This window comes from Trachypithecus francoisi, unplaced genomic scaffold (genome assembly GCF_009764315.1).
Source record: "Trachypithecus francoisi isolate TF-2019V2 unplaced genomic scaffold, Tfra_2.0 Lachesis_group0, whole genome shotgun sequence".
NCBI lineage: Eukaryota > Metazoa > Chordata > Mammalia > Primates > Cercopithecidae > Trachypithecus > Trachypithecus francoisi.
Window position 1 is genome coordinate 63,669,410 of NW_022681453.1, and position 26,269 is coordinate 63,695,678.

The 26,269-nt window shown below is 35.6% G+C and overlaps 1 protein-coding gene across 8 annotated transcripts in view; it reads left to right on the forward strand.

Moving 5' to 3' along the window:
- ZNF148 (zinc finger protein 148) overlaps nucleotides 1-26,269 on the forward strand; it is a 141,644-nt gene that overhangs the window by 82,697 nt on the left and 32,678 nt on the right. For 7 of the 8 annotated variants that reach the window (XM_033210950.1, XM_033210952.1, XM_033210954.1 and 4 more), the window contains 3 exons: nucleotides 4,877-5,002; nucleotides 14,131-14,254; nucleotides 15,575-15,658. In XM_033210950.1, coding sequence (XP_033066841.1) covers nucleotides 4,877-5,002; nucleotides 14,131-14,254; nucleotides 15,575-15,658 — 334 coding nt within the window. Of the gene's footprint in view, nucleotides 1-4,876; nucleotides 5,003-14,130; nucleotides 14,255-15,574; nucleotides 15,659-16,615; nucleotides 16,735-26,269 lie in introns of those variants that run through there. The other variant, XM_033210957.1, reaches the window with a different exon arrangement.

Sequence of the window (26,269 nt, forward strand, 5' to 3'; positions counted from 1 at the left end):
GTTGAGAAATTTAGAGTTTTACGTATTAATTTGTCACAATAAAACTCACAACGTTAGCATGTAACATTTGTAAATAAAAAATAACTGTTTTCCAAAACAAAAAATTTAGTGAGAAGAGGGAAATTGTTTTACATTTTTTGATATCTCTTTATTATCTGACTTAATATAACTGGATATAATGCATATCTGTGGTGACATATATTCAGTCTGTGGTGATATCACATTTTAATTAGCCTCTGTAAAATGCCACTGTATACTTTTGAGAGAAAGAGAGTTTTAAAAATCTGATACTATTGTGAAAGTAGTTTTGATGTCATGAATGACCTGAAAGGGTATAAGGGACCTTCAGGAGTCCCCCACTATGCTGACAGTTTTTTGCAAGTTCTAAAACATCTCTTGATTACCCTGACCTTTTTCTCATTTTCAGTCTTTCCTTTTTTATTCTCCCAACTGTAAACATAAAGAGTTAAGAACCACTGATGTAAATTTACTGAAACTGTTACAAAATACAGGCACATATTACTGGAAGGATGGATCCAGAAGAACTGCTATGAAGAAAAGGAGAGAACTTAAATTAGGTGATTTTATGGAACTTGGAAGACTAGAATTTCCAAGTAGGATAGGGATGGTCAGCACTGATTCAGGTAAGGTAACTTGATTTGATCAGTTAATCTAGTTCATCTTTAATTATATAAACTGTAAGATGGTGATCTAGTAACCAGAATTTACTTTTATAGTGAGAAATGTAATAGGTATATAGACCAGAATGTTTATTTCCAACTGTGGCTCTCTGAACCTTTTCAAAATCAAAGGATAGCAATGGACTTTTGCCTGACAAATGTAGCTCCTTTCAAAATTTTGCATGCAGTCATGGATCAGGCAAACGGGACAGATATAGTTCATGATTCACACAGGCCTCTCCATCAGTGTACTGCTTCACCTCCCTGTCCTGTTCTGTGGCTTTGTGAGCTCGGAATTTGAAGTCTTCCTGTTGTCTGGTTACATCAAACTGTTCTTGCAGTTCTGTCCTGGAAATATACATGCAAGTTAAACTTAATCTTAAATTTCTCCTTTTCTGGACTCCATGAATACCCCCATATTGCTGACATTCTTTAGACAGTACATTTACAGTACTGTTAATTGTGTCATAACTTTCCTTTTATATTTAAACCTGTTATACTTTTAGTCACCTTGATTCAACTTGGGTGTTGCCTAGGCAGTATTTTGAACAGGTTCCTTCTAGTGATAGTTAAACACATCTTTTTTTATACGGCTGTGTGTACTACTTTTACTCTCAGAACAACCATTTCTCTAAATTTGAGCACAGTTTTATCTCTATGCTGACTACAGATTATTCTTTCAAAATGTTTGGCCAAAAGAAGGAAGATAGTAGCTGGAAAAATTTTGGTCCACAAGAACTTATAGGGGAAATTTCAGTGTGCTTTTAAGAAGAGAAGAAGTAGCCAGTAGTGTCAGGGAAACTATAAAATAGATAGTGAAACAGCAGAGCCGTGGAAATGGGTGGGAATGGAATCAGTAGTAGAGTATAGGAGAAAACAGAAAGACCACCTTCATTTTATTCCAGTGGGTTGGAAGATGAGTGAGAATACCAAAATTTGAAATTGAAAATTGATAGGAACATATGACTCCAGAAATGGAGAGGAGTGATGGTAAGGTCATATCCTTCTGCCAAGTACCTTAGGTCTTTTCTGTAAAGTAGATCATATAGAATTTTGAAAGTGGAGCTGGGGAGCTGATAATGGATACTATAGGCAACAGTCTGTTGCCAATTCCTCACTGAGGAAATGATAAGGAAATAGTTTTATATTAATTTATTTGTAGAAGAATACATTGGGAGATGATAATGCTCTAAGTCAGTGAGGTTGTATGGTTAATTGGAGGGAAGTGGATGTCACTGGGTATGGGTGCAGGATGTTGGGAATGAAGAGAAGGAAGAGTCTAAAATGATTCCAAGGAGTCAGTCATCTTGTTTGGAAGGTGGGGAGAGAGGGTAGACCAAAATTTGCAACTGTAGTGAAATACTTATTCATAATATTATGACTGGCAACATTATTTTAGTTACATTTATATTTGTTACATCACTTATTGAGACAAGATGAAGTTGAGAAGAGTAGCAAATTTGCAAGACAAAATTAAAACGGGGGATATATGTGATAAACTTGCAGCTGTCATCATCTGTTGTTTTGTCCCTAAAGTCTGATGCAGTTATTTCACATTGTCTTTATTTCTCCCTTTGAATTTCTACCCTTATTCTCTGTTCCATTCAGTTTGAGTATGACATGTGCTGTCTGTATTAGGTGTTTGTTTTGTTTTGTTGTTTTTTTTGTTTTTGTTTTGTTTTTTTTTGGTAATGCATCAGAACTTTGCATCTACATTTTAAGACCTTTGAAAAGGAAATCTCATATTTAGAATGTAGTATCTAGAATGTATGTAGAATGGCACTTTGCACATATTACAATCTCAGTAAATGTTTTTGTTATAGTATTTTAGCCTGACAGAGCAGGCACTTAATAGCCATTTCGAATGAGAAAATGAATGACAGCTGTTCTAAGAAATACCAATAAAGAGTATCTTACTTTAAAATATCAAGACAGTATACATGCACACTAAATAGTTAAATATAAAAGTAAGACTTTATTTTGGGGTGAGAAATAAGTCTTGATAAAGCAAGTCATTCTGGAGTTGAGTTAATGATTAGAATCAAAGGAAGGATATTTTCAGTATAGGGAGGACTCTATGTTTAAAGTCAGGAGAATAAAGAGGGAAAGATTGAAAATGAGAAATAGGGTAATTAAGAGATGTTTTAGAACTTGCAAGAAAGAACCAGCATAGGGAGTGGTAAGAGGAGAGGAAGCATGACACTATAGGTCTCTACTTCTGTCTTAACTTGGGGAAGAGGTTAGATGAGTATAGAAGGGAGATGTGAAAAGGAAATCATGTCTGGTAGCTTCTGTAGTTTCAAAGTGGGAAGCCCAGAGGGAGATTGGCTCAGTGGATGAGCAGGGGCCTTAGAGTTTTAGGAGAAATGTCTGAGTTTAGGCAAATCTGAAGAAGGGCAGGTAGGGTGGTGGTGGATGGTAGTGGTGGTGGCATTTCTGGACTGGTAATAAGAACAGCATTGAAATTCAGGCCTGCAAATAGGCATGAGGGTACTAATGGGACTAGGTGAAAATCATAGTATTCGTATAATCACTTTCCATATAGGTGGAAATAACAGGTTCAGATATATGTATTAATCTTTTTTACTGTTTGCATATAAAGACTCTTCTTTGGTTTGTGAATGGCAGTTAACAGCAGAACTTATTTATGAATTTATCTTACACTCTTGACACTTGCTAAAGAGTTCCTCTTTTTTATTGCCGCGTGCTACATTTCCATAGTTTATTTGGAATTTACATGCTGACAGAAATGTTTGCACTACTTTTTGGTACTCTTTCAAAATAGGGCAGAAAAATTCCACAGCTGCTTACATAGTCTGTTGTCTTTTCTTGTCTCATACCCATTCCCAGTAATTGTTTTTCAGTAAATATCACTTCAGAGGTGACAAGAGGTCTGTATTCCCAAGTCTTGTAGGTGGTGATTTTACCATCCTATTTCGTATTCAAAATAATTGATACCAACGAAGCCAGAAGAGTGGTCACTGCACCCTTCTGTAACTTGGTAGAATTACTAGCTAAATAAATTATCATTTGCATAATGTTTTTATGCCAAGGTTCTTGATTTGTGATTCTCCCATGGCCTGCATTTCAGGAATTCATGAGAACTTCCACTTTTTATTTTGTCAGTCTGAGATTCCTGGCTTAGGTTGCATTTTTCTTGTGAACCTCTTCTACACAGCTGTGTTCCCCTTTACACTGTGAATCTGTAAGATGTTGATCATCTTTTGCATCATGCTTTTTAGTATGGTTATTGAAAATGTAGCCATTAGCATATTGTTCTTACTGAATTATTCTCAAGGATCTTTAGTGTATTTTATAGCCTGAGTTGAAAGTTTCTTAGTTTTAAGGTTCTTGTTTAACTTCAAGGTTAGATTGAAAATGTAGCAGTGAGGAGGGGATGACTGAACACCATCAAATCTGATGAGAAGTGACGACAGTACCTTTAGTGATCTTAGAACCTTGGTTTTTCTTTTCTTTCTTTAAGGACAAGTAACTCTGAGAACTGAGATCTGAAAATTGAAGAAGACTGTTGAAATCTTAATGTTTCTTCTAGTATTTCTCTATTATGTAGTTAGTATCACATCTTGTACAGTGTAGCGGCCTAAAATTATACTTTCTGTAAACACATATTTGATGATGGTTTGTTGTAGAGCCCAGGAAAGTACTGGCTAAGATCTTGAGTCATATGACAAAAATGTTGAGCATGATGATGATTAGATTTTCATTGTTAATTTGTCCTTCTTTTGATAAATTATCTTTTAGAATTTTGTGTGATTTACTTGATATTTTATAAATACAGAGCCCATTCAGTATTGTGTTTTGATTTTTGGAATTTAACCTTTTTTTTGTGCTTTTAAGTATCAGTTTCCTTAAATGTGGGAATGAAATTGATGTTACGATTTCCTGACTTCTGCTTGGTCTTATGATCATCTTTTCCCAGGACGTCTTTAATCTTTTTTCTCAGGTAGATTTAAAAAAAAAATTGTTTATCCCTCAATTTATGTACTCTCAATTCTTATTACTCACTGCCTGTTGATGAATTCTGTAGCACAGTATATAGTTAGCACACACACACACAGATCATCATTCTGGGAGCACCTACCTGTATGTGGGTTTAGCAAAGGATTAAACATAAAATGGCCTTTTGTCACAATGAACTTTTTATGTCTAAAATTGGCTTTTCTTTTTTTAAACAGATAAGTGTAAAGCAGGAAATTACTTTTACTGATGTATCTGAGCAACTGATGAGAGACAAAAAACAAATCAGAGAGCCAGTAGACTTACAGAAAAAGAAGAAGCGGAAACAACGTTCTCCTGCAAAAGTAAGACAATATATTAAGGTGGTAATCACAATCCCTTAATTCCAACTGTTGGTTAATTCTATAGGCAAGAACCTGGCTGGACCCTAAGGCAGATGTAAAATTCTTGTGTGGTTTAGTAGGAAGGGGTGCATGACTGCATGGAGGTGGTGGGCCTTGCTTTCAATTTTTCTGCTTCTCTTTCACCAGGTTCCTGACTTGTCTAAAAATGAACTCTTCTTTTTCCATATCTCTAACAGATGGCATGCATTGCCCTTTCTTCTCATTTGTGTTAGTTTTCCTTATCTTTATATGAAGGTTTCAGGAAAATGTAATACCAGTTATTCATCAGGAAAAGGTATAGGATCCCTGTTAATAGGATGTAAACTTCATGAGGGCAGGGACTTCATTTTGTTCACAGCTGTATCCTAAGAGCCTGGAATAGGAGACATAATAGATCCTCAATAAGTATTTTATGGGTTTATGAATGGATTAGTAAATCAGCAAGTAACCCAGGCTGGAGTGCAGTGGCATGATCATGGCTCACTGCAGCCTTAGACTCCCAGTCCCAAGGGATCCTCCTGCCTCAGCTTCCTAAGTAGCTGGGACCACAGGCATGTGCCACCAAGCCTGGCTAATTTTTGAATTTCTTACAGAAATGGGGTCTTCCTATGTTGGCCAGGGTAGTCTCCAACTCCTGGTCTCAAGCAGTCCTCCCACCTCAACCTCCCAAAGTACTGGGATTACAGGCATGAGCCACCACTCCTGGCCTGCTTTTTTCTCTTTAGCATAGTGATAGCTGAATGTATGCAGCATTTTTGGTATTCCTAGAAATTCTCTGAACTCTCCGCAGTATATTTGCATTTTTATAGTTAAGTCTTATTTTTTTCTTCCCTCATGTGGTGAGAAAGTCCTTTTAAAAAAGATCATACTGTAATAGATTTTTTTGATGGCTTTTTAAAAATTTGTGTTTTGAAATCATAATCATCATTATTATTTATGGTTTTTATACTTTTGGACTTATTGGAGTGTTGGAGCCAGCTCGAGCTGGCTTGCAAGTTTTCATTTGCAAACTAGTTGCCAAAACGATTGGTAGCATATAATTAGCTATGGTGGGAATATTTACACCCCAGAAATCAGCAAATGCTTCTCTACCCCCTGATTCCTTAGCTGGTGGTTAAATATTTGCCAGCATACCACTATTTGGGGGATATATAAGTATGTCTGCAATAGCAAATTTTGAAAAACATAGAGACTAAAATAACCCATAGTTACATTTCCTTGAGATAACTACTTGGATTTTCTGCCATATTCCCTTTCTATCTTTTTTTCAAATGTGTGCGGATAGATATGTAGGTATAATATAGATTTAATTAGCTGATTTTTAACACTTAAAGTGTATGTAAGCAATTTTTGTGCTTTAAATTTTTAATGTTTTTTGTAATCCTTTTATTAGCTACATAATCTATTTTTTGATAGATCATGTTATATTTAATTATTGCTTTATTGGACATTATTGTGTTGTTTGAAAGTTGTAGTCCTTTTGTTTCTGTTTTAAATCATGCTGCACTTAAAATGTTTGAGTATGTATCTTTGTGCACTATTGATCAAAGGGTGTGAAATTTTAGAAAGATTTCTTGATAATGTTACTCTTTTCAGAAATGTTATACTAGTTACATTTCTACCTGCAGTGAACCTGAGGTGTATCTGTCTGCATTCTCACTGGTCTTGAGTGACTTTGCTTAAGATGGGAGCCTCATTATAGTTTAAATTTGAATTTCTTTAGTTTCTGGTCACACTAAACTTCTAAAATTTTTGTTGGCATTTTATATTTCATGTTTTGTGAAATTCTCCCTTCTTTTCTTCCCTCTCCCTCCACTTCTCTTCTTGGGGTTTTAATGTTTTTCTCAGTAATTTATATCATTTTTGGGGGTTCTTTACATTAATGAACAAATCAAGTTCTTCAAATATAGAATAATACCAGGTTTTGTGTACAAAATTATTTCTAAAATCGTTTGTGATAGTGATTGATTGTTACTTTGGATTCATTGCTGATCTATGGGGTATCTATTTCAAGTGTGCTTTCTTCTTGAAATTCTGACTAAAACCCAGATTATTATCTTCTTATTGGGTGTTGGACTCTGTTTTTGGTGATATGTTCTAGGTATTTGTAAATATAGATAGGTATTTACAGACTTTAAGCTATTTTGCTTGTCTAATTTGAGATAAAACATTTATAATGTATCATTTTAGAATATTTCTAAAGGTATTATTTAAGTATTTATATACCTATAGTGGCCAGATGACAGAGTTGTCCTGTTCTAAGTATAGTATATATAAGAGAATGTTTTAAGGAAGCCCTTTAGAGAAATTCTTAGAAAGATGAAGTGACTAGAAACAGTATACAGAAGACAGAGGTGTAAGAATAACAAACAGGCCAGGTATAGTGGCTCACACTTGTAAACCTAGCACTTTGGGAGTCTGAGACAAAAGAATTGCTTGACCCCAGGAGTTCAAGACCATCCTGGGCAACATTGTGGAATCCTGTGTTTGTTTGTTTTAATAAAGAACAAACAATTATTTTTCAATTATCCTGGCATGTTACATGTAATGGGACAGGGAATGGTTGTGAACTGTTTTTAACCACTCATCTGCCATCTCCAGATGAATGGGTTTTTTGTGTCTGGAGTCTTAGAACTTTAAGGTATAATCAGTGAGTAATTTTACATTTTCTCAAGAGTGTGTATAAAAATTTATGCTTCAGAACTTTTGTTAAAGTAATTTGTTCTGCTCTTTGGTATGAAGAGAAAGAGAAACTCACCCATGTTTGTAAATCAATAAGTGTTACTTGTTACAAATTCCTTAAAAACAGTTTTAAGTTCCTCAAAGAATTATGATTTATTATGCCTAGAGGACTCCACTATCCCCCAGCACCTTTTCCAAATCTTAAAATCTTGCCATTGTGAATATTTTGAGTTTGTGTCACCATTGTGTACTATTAGATTGGGGACCTGCACAAGAAATATAACTAATGTGATACAGTTTTAGTAAAAATATCAGAGCTTATAAACATCCATGTAACTATGGCTCCCTTTATGGTAAGTTTTGTGAAGTACTGTGTTGTTATGTCATCTTTTAGCTGCCATGGATTTTAAGCAATAATTGCCTTCTGAACCTTTCTCATATGGCAAAGCTGAGTCTTTTTTTTTTTTTTTTTTTTTTTGGAAAACTTAAATGCAATGGGAAAGCCTGGTCATCTTAAGGTAGGTTTTAATACTTGAAAGCTGCCTAAATACACTTGGCAGGATGCCTGAGGAAGAGGGTAACTGAGCTAGGAAACATCATCTAGGTCAAGCTATTTGCATCTGTTGTGGAATTAGCTGTTTTATGAAAGTAAGTTTTCTACATAATAGAAGCTTACACCTTTTAAATATCAAATTTCATTTTATTTTCACCATTTTTTGGGAAATCTTTAACGTGTTGTTTTCCTTTTAAATATAGTGTATTTGAACGTAATTCAGTGTTTAATGTCTTGAAGCTGACATAAATATTTTTAAAAATCGTGTATTGTAGTTGAAGCCCTCTAGGAGAACAGAGATTTTAGGGCTCTCCCCCACCCACCTGACCCTGAAAATCCTCACTGTTAGACTTTAAGTGTTATACTGCTTATTATCACTTCACTTCTCATTCCTTGGTGACATGCTATTCATTTTTACATTGCTGTATATCTGGGTGGCCACTTAACATCACTTTCCTTTGCCCCTTTGAGTCTGTTTTTGGTGATTGTTATACTCTTAAGCTTGAAAACCTCAAATCTTGACACTAGAAGGTTCTGAATAAATGAAGTATTACTACTGGACTTTGGTATTCACTTGTTACGTGAATTAGAAGGTAACATTTTCCATCTCAGAAGGGTTTTAGGAGGATTGTTGGGTTAACATTAATGAATTCTAAGAATTTTTTTCAGTAAAATGTAACAATATTATCTAAATCCCATGTCGTATATATTATATATAGGTCTTCTCAAGCTCCTTAGTAACAGAGAGAGGGTATTTTTAATTACGTCTCTTTATTCTGAAATATATCTCTTCTTTTCATTTATTCAACAAATAATTTGAGTGCCTGTTATGTGCCAGGATCTCTCATCAGAAGAAAGGAACTGGGTTGTTTGTTGTAACACTTTAGGTGATCTGAATAAAAATTGATTATTCAAAGTTATGCTGAACTGAGGAAGAGTACTTTTCACACATCAAATAGATTGTATAGAGAATCCTTTCCCAACAATTTATTATATATTGTTGGTTCCCAGAAAAGATTTTGGATTTTGGTATAAAAAAGATTTAAGATTGAATTATGTAAAATAAGGAAAATTTAATGAAAAGAAACAGAAGTAGATGTACCAGACATTTGTCATGCTTTCTTCTACATGTTACCTTGATTTAGGAAGAAGTAGCTTTAAAGATGAACTGATTATAAGACTTGAGGATGAAAACAGGAAGTATGGAATAGTAAGAAAATGAAGGAATAAGATTGGCAAAATAATAGAGTTTTATTTATCTAATTTTCCCAGGAAATTGTGTGTTTTGGGCAAATTGTTTTTCCATAGAACTGAACCCTAACTTTGAAAAAAAATCTGATGTAAATCTTCCTTTAGAAAATATCACCTACTTCTTTGCCTAATATTCAGGAAACAGGGAAGAAACAGCCTTTTCTAAAACCCAGGGTCATTTTGCTTAACATAGTTGTTGTACCATGGTTATGATACAGTGAATTGCCATTTAAAAATGCAATTTGGGCCGGGCGCGGTGGCTCAAGCCTGTAATCCCAGCACTTTGGGAGGCCGAGACGGGCAGATCATGAGGTCAGGAGATCGAGACCATCCTGGCTAACACGATGAAACCCCGTCTCTACTAAAAAAAAATACAAAAAACTAGCCAGGTGAGGTGGCGGGCGCCTGTAGTCCCAGCTCCTTGGGAGGCTGAGGCAGGAGAATGGCCTAAACCCGGGAGGCGGGGCTTGCAGTGAGCTGAGATCCGGCCACTGCACTCCAGCCTGGGCGACAGAGCGAGACTCTGTCACAAAAAAAAAAAAAAAATTGCAATTTGGTGATGAGAAAAATCTAGTACTGAGAAACAATAAAAAAACTCGATGAATAACAGAAAGTGACAATGTTAGAGTGGGTTAATAAGGATGACCAGGACAGTCAAGTTGCCATGATGGGTATTACTCAGGGTGACTGTTATTTGTATTATCTTTGGACTTGCACTATTTTCCATTTCTCATTGGATTTGGATTGTAAAGACAATTGTCACAGCTGTCATTCTCCATCCCCAGTTGCAGTAGAACATCTCATAATAGGTGAGAAATATAAACTCTCTTATCTAAGTTGTCTTTTGAGTTTTGGTGGCTTAGAAGCTGATTTTGATTGATTCAGGAATATATGATAAAACTTATAGTGTTTAGTTTAAAATATGCTTTAATAATTTTAGTAGTACACATTTGAATGTGAAAAATCATGTCTGCCTTTTAGGAAAACAGAACTTTTTCTCAGTGAGGGGTGTCAGGTTTCATTTAGTCAGTGGCAGTGATCCTTATGGAGTGAAAAATCTCTGAATTTGAATAGGCAGACTTTAGGGCTTTGCCTAATGAAAATGGGTATATTATTTAAGATAACGTTCACCATATGTGTATATTTAGGTAGCTGGCTGGTAATGGATTTGTCTTAAAACAGAAAATATATCACAATGAATATGAGATTAATAAAGCAGATTAACTGAGAAATTCCATTTGATACTCAATTTTTTTCCTATAAAATCTTGTTTTAAATTTACTGAACACATAAGAAATAAAAATCTAGTGTGTTGAGAATTAGGGTATTACTGATTTCTCCACTTGCTAAAGCCTGATTCCTTGGTGTATGTAATATACCATATTTCTCCTGAAGTAGCAATGACAAGAGGCAAGATAAAGCATCTGAAAATGCTATAGCAGGCATCTTAGAATTTAACATTTTAAACATAAAATTCTTTAATTGTAATGATGTTCATGTGTTGGGGGAAAAAGAAAAGCAAAAATATTTTATGGAACCAGTTGCAGGTAAGACTGCTAATCTCCAAGGCAAACACACTTAGCTGGTAGATCACATTCTACATTAAAGGTCTTGAAAAGGTGTGAGCAAGAAAAGAAGGCAAGTCAATACCAGGGAAGAAAATTTTGCCTGCATTAATGTGCTAGTTTTGTTCTGCTAAGGGATTTTATTCTTTGCCTACCCGCTTCTCTCACTACTCAGTTATCTGAAGACTAAAAAATTGAAAAGTAAAGTTTTGCTTTTAGCAACACATTTAAAAAACAATAAAGTGGTAAGCTAGGAGGAGTATTTGATATGAACAGCAGGCAGCCAGGTCCGTTGACAGGAATAGTCTCCACTATGCTCCAGATACCATTTTGGACACTGAGATTATAAGGGGGAATAAAAATCTTTTGGATATATTTAAAACAGGCTACAAATTGAAAGGGCCATTGATGCTCATCTGAGTCAAGATGAGTCTACTCTGTGTCCTTTAAACGAAGATGTTTGTTACTCTGGCCTAAAGAAAGAAAGGAAAATATAAAATGTCCAAGAATTTGGTCTTTCTGTCTTTGAACTTAAAAAAAGCTATATTTTCCTGTGTGTTTATCCACAAGGCAGTGGTAGCTGTTTCATCCACAAAATTCACCTTGAATTAAGGCTTGAATCTACAATGAAAGGCAGCAGTACCAGAAAACAATGACCTAGAACTCTTCAACTCTTCGTAAAAGGACTTTGTACGGTCAAGGATTACATCCGTTTCACATTAAGCAACTTGGGCCAGATTTGTTCCTTACAAAGCCTTTCCTTGCAGTTGCTATGCCACAGAAAGCTATTGAAGTGCCATGTTTTTTGGCAGTTGGATTTTCTTATTTGTTATCAACATACATGAAAAAAATACCTGCTACGTCTTGTTTTTAGTTCCATTTTATATAAGTATTTAACATCTTTGTGTTTGTTTTATGTCAAAAATATTTTGAGTCATATTTTAAAAGATTTTGTGTGTTTTTCCTTTTGCACAGTCTTAACTTGCTTATTATTATGTGACTTGGAGGGGTTGAAAAAATTTAAAACTGACTGGCCCAGAGATGAAGCATTCCACTCTCTTTGACTCTCCTCAGGAAGCTGTGACACCCACTTCCATTCTCCTGCCAAATGTTTCCCTTCCATGACTTTGGTGCATAGACTTTGAAGCATTGTTGACCACATTGGCTGTTTGCCCAGAATCCAAATGCCCTGTGTAATTTGCATAATAATTACTGCTGATTTGCATATAGTATAAGCTAAACTGTCTTCTTGAATTTAAAGTAAAAATGTTTTAAAGATTAAAGCCGTTTTCCTTTACCTACTACCCTTTTCTAGGTTTGAGAAGGCGTCACAGCTGTGTGTTTGCAGGCCCTCATCAGTTTCCAAAGTTCTTTGTTTCCCAGTTTTCTCTACCTATGTTGGACAGTTCCTAAGCTCCCATTCTGTATGCCCGCACCTAGAGCATTGTTTCCCTCTCACTGGCCATACTCCTGATCAGATCTTCTGGTTTTCTTTGCTGCTTCAACATCATATTCTTTTTTTTTTTTTTTTTTTGCTTTCCTCAATAATGAAAAAGGAATAATTTTCACTCTTCCACATGTCTGATGAAAGGCAATTTTTTTTTTTTTTTTTTGAGACCGGTTTTGTTCTATTGCCCAGGCTGGAGTGCGGTGGGATGATGATGGCTCACTGCAGCCTTGACCTCCTGGCCCAAATGATCTTCCCATCCTCAGCTTCCCAAGTAGCTAGGAGTACAGGGATGTGCCACCACACCTGGCTAATTTTTGTGGAGACGGGATTTTGTCATTTTGCCCAGGCTGGTCTTGAACTCCTGGGCTGAAGTGAGCCACCTACCTCAGCCACCCAAAGTGCTGGGATTACAGGCTTGAGCCACCATGCCTGGCCAAGAGGCAGCTTAATGTTGCACATTGAACAAGTTGTTGATAAATTGGAATACATGCAGCCTAAGGTGAGTTTCTCTCTGGTGCCATCCAGACCAGACTCACGATACTGTTAATCTCAATAAGCACAGAAATATAAGATTGCTTTCTTTGACTCCTGTCTTCCTTTTACCCACTTCTATTTAAAAAAAAAAATTTTTTTAAGAAATAATTTTCCTATACAGTACTTATGTCCCATATGGACCCCATACCCACTTGTAATTTGTTTGACAAATATTCTTAGGAATATGTTTAACAATAATTTAGTAGTTCTAGAATAACCTTTAGGGTCTTCTTAGAAACAGACCCTAAATTCTACATATTATAACTTGAAAACTTAGTGTTCTCTTTTCTTTTTTTAAGTGATAGGTAACCACTTACATGGTTCAAAAAAATGTGTTAGGTATACAGTGTAAAACCTCCCTCCCATTTTATCTCTTGTCTGCACAGTTCCCCAGCCATCACAATCAAGGATATATACTTCTATATATATATATCCTTCTCAAGTAGTTTTTATGCCTATACAAATATATATTCCTGTATGTACCTTTTATGTACAAAAGTTAGCAAAACTATACACTAAACTTTGCAAAACTAGCAAAACACTTCTAAACTTTGCCTTTTTTTAACTTAACAAATCCTGACACCTTTTCATGTAAGTATTAGAAAGCTTTGTCATTTTTACAACCACATAATATTAAATTGTATTCATTTTCCATGATTTATTTAATTAGTCCCATACTAATTGATATTTAGATCATGTCTAAAGGCTTTTTTCCTGCATATATGAGAATTTGAGATTGAAAATATACCTGTGCTCACCCTAACTGAACACTTAGGAACTCCATCACGCATCAGCGTTACAGAGGAGAAGGCTGTGATGAGATCTTACTTAACCAGCTTCCAAGGTTTTATTAGTGATTTTTGCTCATTCTGAGTCACATTGTACTTTCTTACAGTTAATAACATTATTCTAATAGTCTTTTCAAGATTATTTAAAAACAAAATATTTCATAATCTCTGGTGACCGTTGTTTGCATTATCTTTTTTAAAAATTACTATTTGATTACGTTTTTAAAACTTATTTCTTTTGTTTTTGTCTTTTTTTTTTGAACTAGATCCTTACAATAAATGAGGATGGATCACTTGGTTTGAAAACCCCTAAATCTCACGTTTGTGAGCACTGCAATGCTGCCTTTAGAACGAACTATCACTTACAGAGACATGTCTTCATTCATACAGGTATTTCTCGAATTGAAATGGGCTTGTGACCATTAAAGTTATTATCTTTGTTATTTTCATCTTCGTGTAAACGTCATTCATTCCTAAGACCACAGCTAATCTGGCATTCCAAATCAGAGATTTTGTAGGCCGGAATGTCAGAAGGAAACCAGGAAAAAATGTTGAGTAAGAAAACAATTAGCATGGATGTGTAAAATTAATTAAATAGTCTTAATTGGACACCTGTTTGGCTTAATGTGCTCCATTTAGCTAGAAAAATTAGAGATTAGAGAATGTATTATTAAAAGCCTGTTTGTCAGTGTTCATTTTTTGTGTATGCAAAATATCCAGGCAGAGTTTAAAACATGGATTTGGAAATCAAATATAAATAAATGATAGCTAAGATAATGAAGTTGTAGAGAACAGTATTAAAGATGGCAGACCTTTGGGTAAACAAACTAGACATGTAAGATGAAATGAGGAATAAAAACAGTTATAAGGGAGATTTGATGAATTAGGAAAATAGTGTCCCAGAAGCTGGAAGAAGCTAGAATTCCAAGCGGGGTGTGACCAACAGTGCCAGTTCCCTAGGGAGGATAGAGGTTAGAGAACCGAGAAAAAAATCTTTGGAATAAATAGCAAGGAGATCACAAGTAGCATTTCAGAAAGCAGAGTATAAGGGTTAAACCACAAGTGGGCAGTGGAGAATTTGAGACTTAGAGTGGACTATTCTTTTAAGGAGGTGTAGTGAAAGGGAAGGAGAGAAACTACTAAGGTAGAAGTGTTTCAGGACTGAAACAAGGTTTCTCAGCATAGAACAGGCCAGAGAATACTTAAAAGGAAAAGCCCCAGCAGAGAGAGAAAGTTTGAAGAGACAAGATCTTTTGAAAAAGGGATGTTTAGAAAGTTCTGAAGGTTCTGAAGAAAATATGTAAAAGGGCATAAATGGATGGTTAACTAGGGAGAAAACAGGATGGGCACACCTTCTTCCAAATAAAAAGAAAGAAAAGATGTTTAAGACACGTGAGAACCTGTAGAGTTCTTTCTTACCCCATGATTTTAAAATTTAATTTTAAATTGTTTTATTTATTTCCTTTTCCCCCCTTGAATATATAGATCAAATTTAATCTCATTTTTATGTGATTGTGAGAATATGAATTTTTAAATCCTGGGGAAAAAATGGAGAGGAAATAAAATTCTGTTAATAACATCAAAAAATTGTATGGCTATTTTGTAATTTTCCAAAATTTGGGCATCTAAGATTTTTCTTTCCTCAGAAACAGTAACTAAAAACTGTTGTTTTATTCAGTAACTAATTTGTGGATGTGAAATTATTTTAAGGCGAAAAACCATTTCAATGTAGTCAATGTGACATGCGTTTCATACAGAAGTACCTGCTACAGAGACATGAGAAGATTCATACTGGTGAGTGTTAACCACCCTTACTAGGTTCATTAAAATGATTATTTCAGATGGAGGGAAGAATTTTTAATAAGTGGCAGTGACTTGCTGCCATTTCCATTGGTGTAGACTATAAATCACAGGTTATCTTTTTTATCCCTTCAATAAATCAATGTTAACTGTTAAGACTTAACTTTAATGTCCAAGCCTAAGAAATTACTTTGAAATAGAGTTGTATAATAACCTAAAATACATGTTTAAAGTCACAAAAGGAAGGAAGATTTTCTGAAATTGCTATTTCCTTAGGTATTTACTAAGCTTTAAGTTATCATTAATTAGTCTGAGGTAGGAAGCGAATTCCTGACTACTGAAGCAGCAGTACAATTCATTCTCTTTCTTTGCATTTCATGTATATACCTTACCCTATCAGTAAACATGTAATCTTAAAAAGTTGAGAATTGCCAATTTCTCAGTCAAGTTATTAATGATTTAGAAATTAAATATTCTAGAAGATCATTATAAAGGAACACATACCTTAAAAACCTAAGTCTCATTTTAGAGAAAATATTTATTTGCATCTATTTTTGCCAGTGGTAAAACCAGCTTTTATAAGTAACTTTGATTTAATAGTCTGTCGGCTTAACCTTTGTTGCATCTAAGCATGTTGAAAAGTGTGTCTTTAGAATTGATTTCCAGTGTTTTGCTTTTTGTGATGGAATAAAAGCAGAGTTGGTAAATTTGTATAACTTTGAATTTTGCATTTGAATAGAATTGAGAATTGTGATAATATGAGAATATTGGAAATATTAAAGTTCTTCATATTTTTCTGTTTTAAAAGTACTCAAGCAAGTACCTGCCCAGTGTTGTTATTTAGATGTGTTCTCATGGAACCTGCAGTGTTTATGAAAGGACAGTTTGTCATATAGAAGCAACGTTTTCTGTCCAATAACTTTTTTTTCAATTTTCTTTGCCCCTAAAAAGAAGCATGAATGTGTCTGATCTGCTTAAATAAAACTTCAGCCAGGCCGGGCGCGGTGGCTCACGCCTGTAATCTCAGCACTTTGGGAGGCAGAGGCGGGTGGATCACCTGAGGTCAGGAGTTTGATACCAGCCTGACCAACATGGAAGAAACCCCATCTCTACTAAAAATACAAAATTAGCCGGGCGTGGTGGCACGTGCCTGTAATCCCAGCTATTCGGGGGGCTGAGGCAGGAGAATCGCTTGAACCTAGGAGGCAGAGATTGCGGTGAGCCGAGATCGCGCCATTGCACTCCAGCCTGGGCAATAAAAGCGAAACTCCGTCTCAAAAAAAATAAATAAACAAATAAATAAAACAATAAAACTTTGTGCAACACGTCTGTATGCTTGGATGTACTTTTTAACAATCATTTTGCACATTACTCATTTCATTTTTTTAAGTAAACGTATTCATCTGTGTTAGAAGGGGCTATACTATGCGCTATGGGAGAAAAAATTTATAGATTTTGTGTGACTTATAGCTAAATTTAAATTACTGTATAACAATAAAACCTGATCAGATAAAAATGAAAGTGATTATTTTTGTGTGTTCTTAATACCTATTAGGGTTTGATATTTTATTCATTCAACAAAAATTTATTGAGCATCCAGTGTTTTTCAAGCACCGGAAATAGATAACATAAGGCAGTTTCTTTGCAGTTTACGTTCTTGTGGGAAAATAGACATGGAAAAACACACATATAAACAAGCACAGTGCAGTTAAGTGTTCTAGAATTTTATACAAAATTCTGAAGGTACTATTGTGCCCTGAAGAAGAGACACATGTGCTGTCTGTGAAAGTTACTTAGGGAAGGTGTCACAGAAAAGCTACATGAGGCTAAGTTAAGAATATATGTGTGTGGGTGGGTGTGTATCTGAAAAAAATATTTTTGAAACAGTACTTACCTTTATTGCACTATGATATTTTGTGTGTGTGTGTGTGTATATGAATTTTTTTTTTTTAAGTGCTGGTCACAATTCTGTAATCAACTACACTAGACCGTGGGGAATCTTGGATTTAAGCAGAGTATAATGGGTTGTTAATGTTTATTTAGAATTTACTAAGTACCAGAAAACTTTGTTAAATATCTCATTTCGTCCTCACATTAATTGTGAAAGGCAGGAGTCATTACTATCCACATTTTATAGATGAGCAGATAGTAAGAAGTGCACAGAAGTTAAGGAACTTTCCCAAATGTGTATATCTAATAAATGATGGAACCAAGATTTCAGCTCAAGCCTCTGTGATTCCAGAGTACACATGTGAAATCACTGGCTATGCAGAATGGGACTAGAAGCAGAAAGTTATATTTGGGCCTTTTTGAGTTTTTCTTGCTCTGCTGCTAAGCCAATTATGGCTTAGCCTTCCTATAGGTATAGTAGCATCTAAGAGCGGTAGAAGCAAAGGCTGGAGTTCTCATATTATAGAGAACAGTGTAGAAGAAGATAAGGAGTTGAGAGGAACCAGGGCAAAGCAATCACTAGGGTTCCTTAACAAAGAAAAGTTCTTTTGAAGAGAGAATCAATTCTGCCCTATTGTTCCCTCCCCACTAGGTGGAAGTGATATAAGGGGATAGTTTTCTCTTCTTTACTTCATATTCTTGATTCTTTTTGTAGATTCTTTTTAAAGGCAGTAAAATGTTTTTTGTTAAACCTATTTGGGAATATATATCTAGAACCACAAATAGATCTCCATCATTTATTATTATGTTCTAACTGTTCTTTCATTTTCTAAATGGCTTTTATTTTTGGAGGAGGGTAGTGCCCTAAAGTTTGCCCACGTGAAGGCTTTCTTTCTCTGTAGGCCCTTAGTTTAGAAGAATACATTTAAATAGTTACAGCATTAAAAAAGATTTTCCGTATTTCTATCCATTTTTTAATTTTCAAGTGAGTAATGAGTCACCTGACCCTCAAAGGTTGGTGAAAACCATCAGCCCTTAAAGGCTCCATTTTCCATACATCCTTCCTTCTCCCTTTAGGTCTCATTTTACTGTCTCCTCCTGGTCCCTCAAGCCTCCAAGCCCATTCTCTGGCAACATGGTTAAAAATCATTACTTGCTTGGTAGCTATGGCCAACCATAAAGAAACCTGTGTCTTACTAAAACCAAGAACATAGTTGATTTGGTTTCAAAAGGTAAAATGTTTAACGTGCCCTAGACAGGCTATTATTTAATTCCATTTCCTAAATTTGGGCTTGGCTATGAAATACCATTTTAGGGGAGAGTACTTTTTCATCCAAAGGCTGATCCCTGAAATTCTGGTTTAAGCTTTATTCCTTTAGATTAAGGCACTGAAAACTCACATTTTAAATACCCTCAGGACTGCTATTTTTGGCAATTATGGGAGATTTACCTTTTTTGTGAATATTATCTTTTTTGTAAATATTACAGATCCTTTATTTAGGTGATGTTTTGGATGTGTGAGAGAAGATGAGGACTTGAGGCTAAGGTTGAAGATAATTCTAAGTGATCATTTTGTTTAGGGCCAGAATTACTGATCAAGTGTGTATCAAGGTTAAATATTTATCATCATTGGCAGATTTCCTTGTGGATCAAGTACTTTTGTCTGATGTGCCCTTTCCTTGTCTAAGGTGCCTATTTTAAAAATGCATATATAGAATAAATGTTAGAATGGCACATATCCATAGTTGTGTTATTTTCTTCTCACCCAATGAACATTTTACTCTAAGAAACTTCCAGTCTTATCACCAAGAGGGACTGAGGAGTAAAAAACCTAAGTACCATTGTTAATTTTAGTTTTGTAAATTCCTCCAAATAGTAAGCCACAGAATACCTGCCCTGATGTTCTGTTATACAAATTATGGTTGTTTTTTAGTTATGCCAGTTTTCATAATTTATTTTTTATTTCAATTAGTAAAAATATTATGAAGCTATTTCTATAGGGAAGTTTCTATAGGAAAGTTTTTATAAATGATTCTCCTCCTGGCCAGGTGCAGTGGCTCACGCCTGTAATCCGAGCACTTTGGGAGGCCGAGGCAGGCGGATCACAAGGTCAGGAGTTTAAGAACAGCCTGGCCAACATAGTGAAACCCGATGTCTGCTAAAAATACAAAAATTAGCCAGGTGTGGTGGCACAAGCCTTTAATCCCAGCTACTCGGGAGGCTGAGGCAGGAGAATCGTTTGAACCTGGGAGGCAGAGGTTGTGGTGAGTTGAGATTATGCCATTGCACTCCAGCCTGGGCGACAGAGCCAGACTTCATCTCAAAAAAAAAAAAAGAGAGAGAGATTCTACTCCCAAAAACAAAAGAAATTTTTGAAAAAACTAAATCACTCAGAATTATATATGTTCACTAGATTTCTTTTTCTGTAAGGTTCTTTTTTAAGCCTTTAGTTCTTAGATGTATATAGTTCTGTCTTTAAAAATACAAAAATACTGGAAAACCTGTCATCTAAGTTGGTGTTCTTCATGCCTAAAAATACAGCAGTCCTCTTTTCCTCTTTACTATGACTTTTATTCACAACTGTATTAAATAGCTGAATAATAATGCACTTTTGTTTTTGTAAACCAGTTGGGGTAATGGGATGGGGTTACAGAGAATGTTAATTTACCCTTCACTAACTTAGCTTAACCCTTTATATTTCCCTTAGTATGGTTCAGTTATTGATAAAAATTAGTTTTCCGCTCACGTTTTTCAAGCCCTAATTTATAGTTAATTAGCTTTAACAGAGAAGTCTTAAGAAAGAAAATGTTAAAGACCTACTTAGAGTTTAACTCTTAATTTGTGAGGATGAAGGAAATGAATACTGTTTGTATAACTGAAAATGTTGTGTGCACTACAAGCTCCTGGCATTGTGATTGCTGAAGCCCAGACTGCACTGGCATGGACAGATCTTGCCAAGGAAGTATTAAGCAGAGAAGTATGGATTGCTGGGACTGACATTTTCTGCTTTAACAAAGCTTTTAGAAACCATTTTTTTTTAAATCTGCAAAGCTGTTAATAATTCCTACTAAAAGATTGGTTATACATAAAACATATAAAAGCTTAACACTATGTATCAAAATATCTCAGTAAAGACAATAAAAGAAATCATGTATATGTGTATGTATATATGTATATAATTAAAGTATGGTGTAATTATATATATAAATTGATAAAAACCTGATATGTATAAAAATATTAAACCATACTTAAATTTTTTTTTTATTTAGGAGGATAGGAGAAGTCATCCAGAAGATTGATTCCATTTATTATTATGTCTTACAACAGAAATATGGCATATCAGAGGCTTTATAATGAAAGTTGCCCAGTTTTCAATTAAGTGTGTATATTTTATGGATGAGTATCCCTACCCCTCAAATCTATATAGAATGTTCTTTGTTAGTTCATAGCAGCTATATTTTTAAAAGATGTTTAGCATTTGTTTTAACAAGTCTTTAACAAATTGAGACTTGGTTGAAGTGGTCTCATTCTTCTATATAGTCATTGAGTGAATGAACATGTGAATCGTGTGACTCACAGTTTAAGGAAGCGTATGTCAAATTTCCAACACAGTGGTGCAGACAACCTGAGCTTTACTATTTCATTGAAATAGACCAGACAGGATTCAGAGTGGTGGCTTCATGGAAGAGCACTTTATCCACACAGCAGTCCTGTGAGGAGGGTACTGGTATTCCTGTTTTACAGATGAGGTTCAAAGATTAAGTCATCTCCCTCAGTGCGTATAACTGGTAAATAACAATCTAGCTCTTCAAAGTTTGTGCCCTTAACCAATATGCTATTGAAAGGGTAGATCAAGCACAAAGGAAATTTCGAAGTGACATCAACTTTTGGTTTTAACCAGGGAGATTTTTATTTTGTTCAGGTAAGGGCAAAGCCAGTCCTGGACCTGGCCTGTAACCTGTATGTATGTAGCCTTCTATGCTTCACTGGAAAGAAGTCTGTGGGTGGAGGGATAAGACCGGATTTCACAATGGAGTGGGCAGAGGCAAGATGTGCATGTAAATAGCCGTTCTGAGGAGAGCAGGAAGGACGGGGAGAGTGGAGGTGAGGAGATAAGTCTAGAAAGCTTGATTTTGGAATTGCATTGTCTAGCCTTGATGCTAAGCTAAGGAGTGTCAGATTTATCTTGTAAAGCATTATAAAATACCAAGGCATTTAACTACCATGTTAAAAAAAATACTGTTTTGTGAGGAAAGATGGAAATTTGGAAAATATTTTACTGTTAATCATAACTAATATGAAAAAATTGCAGAATATTTAATATTTTTATGCAAAAATATTTAATCATAATTATGTATTAATCAAATTTAGGTATTTAAATTTTTCTGAAACAAATGGAACAACATAGTTAAGCTTTAAGGAATGTAATATTACTTTAGTTTTGGTCATTTTGAGAAAGTAGGCAAAACTTAAATACTTTTTTTGTTTTCAGAGATGAAGTCTCCCTCTCTTGCCTAGGCTGGAGTGCAGTGGCATGATCATAGCTCACTGAGGCCTCTACCTCCTGGGCTCAAGCAATCCTCCCACCTTAGCTTCCTTGAGTTTCTGGGACTACAGGGGTGCACCAGCATGCCTGACTGAAGTTACTTTTGACAGTAGTTTCTTATTTTTCTTATTTGACCATAGTATGGTTTGGTTTCCCCTTTTAAAATATTTTCAAAAACTGTAGAAAATGTACTCTAAAACAAGATAAGTTTCTCTACTCTTTGACTTGTTAACCTGCCTTCCTTTAATGTAGGGCCCCTTGAAAAATTATTTTACATTCTACAGAAGATGAAACATTCGTTCAGTTGGGTCTCGATATAATGCTTTGTTTGACAAATTATTTCACACCATATTCTTTTGGAAAAATAATTACTTCTTTAAACTCAAACTCCTGAAGACCTCAGGATTTTCGAATATTGGAAGCATACCACCATGCCTGGGTAATCTTTTTTAATTTTTTGTATTTTTTGTTTTAGAGATGGGGTCTCCCTGTCTATCCCAGGCTGGTCTGAAACTCCTGGGCTCAAGTGATCCTCCCACTTTGGCCTCCCAGAGTGCTGGGATTATAGGCGTGAGCCACTGTGCCTAGCTTCAGTGTACATTTTTAATTATTCCAGAAAATATACTCCGGTAATTATACTATTCGCAATTATACTATTCCAGAAAATATACTCTGGCAAGTATACTAGGTAATTAAGTTTACTCTTAATTACCTAGGAGTGAATTGACAAGGTTGTAGGTTAATTATTACAATTTTTTTTAGTTAAAATTTTTACTTTAGATTCAGGGGGTACATATATAAGTTTCTTACAAGGGGATATTGCACGATTCTGAATTTGGGCTTCTATTGATCCTGTCACCCAGTCAGTGAACCTAGTACCCAATAGGAAGTTTTTCAGGCCTTTCCCCTACTCCTCCTCTTCTTCCTTTTGGAGTCTCTAGCGTCTGTTTTTCCCATTTTTATGTCTGTATGTACCCAAGATTTAGCTCCCACTTGTAAGTGGGAATATGTGTTACTTGGTTTTCTATTTTTTACGTTAACTCACTTAGGGTGATGGACTCCAGCTGCATCCATGTTGCTGCAAAAGACATCATTTTGCTCTTTTTATAGCTTTGTAGTATTCCATGGTGTATATGTACCCCATTTTCTTTATCCAGTCCACTGCTGATGGATACCTATGTTGATTGTATGTCTCTACTGTTGTGAATAGTACTGCCATAAACCTATGAGTGCATGTGTCATTTGGTAGAATTTTTTTTTTCTTTTGGGTATGTACCCAGTAATGGGATTGCTGGGTCAAATGGTGGTTCTATTTTTACTTCCTTGAGAAATCTCCAGACTGCTTTTCACAGTGGCTGAAATAATTCACATTTCTACCAATGGTGTATAAATGTTCCCTTTTCTGTGTAGCTTCACCAACATATGTTATTTTTTGACATATTAATAGCCCTTCTTAGGGGTGTGAGATAGTATGTCATTATGGTGTTCATTTTTTTTTTTTAAGATGGTGTTGCTGTGTTACTTAGGCTGGTGTGCAATGGCATGATCTGGGCTCACTGCGGCCTCGACCTCCTGGATTCAAGTGATCCTCCCACCTCAGGCTTCCGAGTAGCTGGGACTACAGGTGCACACCACCACTCCCAGCTGATTTTTGCTTTTTGTAGAGACCAGGCTTTAACATGTTGCCCAGGCTGGTCTCAAATTGCTGGGCTCAAGTGATCCACCTGCCTTAGCCTCCCAAAGTACTGAGATTACAGGAATGAGCCACTGTGCCTGGCCTTTTTCATATGTTGACTGCTTGTATGTCTTATTTTGAGAAGTGTCTGTTCTCATGTCCTTTGACCAGTTTTTAATGGGGTTAATTGTTTTTTGCTTGTTGATTTAACTGCCTTACAGGTTCTAGATATTAGTTTTTTGTTGAACGCATAGTTTGAGAATGTTTTCTCCCATTCTGTAGGTTGTCTGTTTACTCTGCTGATTCTTTTGCTATGCAGAAATGCTAGTTTCTTTAGGTGTCACTTGTCAGTTTTTGTTTTTGTTGCAGTTTTTTTGTAGATACCAGGTCTTGCCATGTTGCCTAGGCTGGTCTTGAACTCCTGGCCTCAAGCAGTCCTCTTACTTTGGCCTCCCAAAGTGCTAGGATTGCAGGTGTGAGCCACTGTGCCCTGCCTGTCAGTTTTCGTTGTTTTTGCAATTGCCGGACTTAGTCATAAATTCTTTGCCAAGGCTTATGTCTGGAAGGGTATTTCCTAGGTTTTCTTCCAGGATTTTTATCGTTTTATGTCTTACATTTAAGTCTTTAATTTGTCTTGCATTAATTTTTGCATATGGTGATAGGTAGGAGTCCAGTTTCATTCTTCTGGATATGGTTAGCTAGTTTCCGCTGCTCCATTTATTAGGAGTCTTTTCCCTACTGATTATTTTTTGCCAACTTTCTTGAATAGCAATTGGTTGTAGGTGCAGCTTTGTTTTCTGGGTTCTCTGTTCTGTTCCATTGCTTTGTGTATCTAGTTTTGTACCAGTACCATGCTGTTTTGGTTACTGTGGCCTGTAGTATAGTTTGAAGTCGTGGTTTTGTTCTTTTTGGTTAGGATTGCTTTGGCTGTTGGGGCTGTCGGTTTTTTTTATTTGTTTTTTGTTTTTTGATTCCATATAAATTTTAGAATAGTTTTTTTCTATTTCTGTGAAAAATGACGTTGGTAGTTTGATAGGGATGGTGGTGAATCTGTAGATTGCTTTGGGAAGTATGGACATTCTAATGGCATTGATTCCTTCTAGTTCATTAACATGGAACATTTTTTGCATTTGTTTATGTCATCTATGATTTCCTTCAGCAGTGTTTTGTGGTTCTTCTTATAGAGATCTTTCACCTTGGTTAGATGTATTCCTAGGGTATGGGTGTGTGTGTGTGTGTGTGTGTGTGTGTGTGTTTGTGTGTGTCTAGTGTAAATGGGATTATGTTCTTGATCTGCCTCTCAGCTGCATGTTGGTGTATAGAAATGCTGTTGATTTTGTATTCTGAAACTTTACTGAAATTGTTGATCACGTCTAGGAGCCTTTTGGCAGAGTCTTTAGGGTTTTCTAGATACTGAATCATATGGTCAGCAAAGAGAAGCGATTTGACTTTCTCTTTTCCTGTTTGGATGCCTTTTATTTCTTTCTCTTGCCTGATTGCTCTGGCTAGGACTTGCAGTACTATGTTGAAGAGAGTGATGAGAATGGGCGTCCTTGTCTTGTTCCAGTTCTTAGGGGGAATGTGTCCAGCTTTTGCTTGTTCAGCATAGTGTTGATTGTGGTTTGTCATAGATGCCTGTTATTATTGTGAGGTATGTTCCTTTAATGCTTAGTTTTTTGAGGATTTTTATAATGAAGGGATGTTGGATTTTATCAAAAGCTGTTTCTTTGTCTATTGAGCTGATCATGTGATTATGTGATTTTTGTTTTTAATTCTGTTTATTTGGTGAATCACATTCATTGATTTGCATATGATGAGCCAGCTTTGCATCCTGGGAATAAAGCATACTTGATCAAACTGAATTAACTTTTTGTTGTGCTGCTAGATTCAGTTTGCTAGTATTTTGTTCTGGATTTTTGCATCTATTTCCATCAGGGATGCTGGCCTTTAGTGTTTTTTTCTCATTGTGTCTTTGCCAGATTTTGGTATCAGGATGATACTGGTTTCGTAGAATGAGTTAGGGAGGAATCCCTTCTCCTTGATTTTTTGGAATAGTTTTTCAGTAGGACTGGAACCAGCTGTCTTTTGTACGTTTGGTAGAATTCAGCTGTGAATCCATCTGGTCCAGGGCTTTCCCCCTGCCCCCTGGTTGGTGTGTTTTTTATTAGTGATTTAATTTTGAAACTCCTTATTGATCTGTTCAAGGTTTGAATTTTTTCCTGATTCAATCTTGGGAGGTTGTGTGTTTATAAGAATTTAACTGTATTCTCTAGATTTTCTAGTTTGTGTGTATAGGGGTGTTCATAATAATCTCCTTGGAGCTTTTGTATTTCTGTGGGATTAGTTGTAATGTCACTTTTGTTGTTTCTGATTGTGCTTATTTGAATTTTTTCCTTTGTTAATCTAGCTAGTGGTCTGTTAGCCTTGTTTATCCTTTCAAAAAACCAACTTTTTGTTTTGTTGATTCTTTGTATGGTTTTGGCGTCTCAATTTC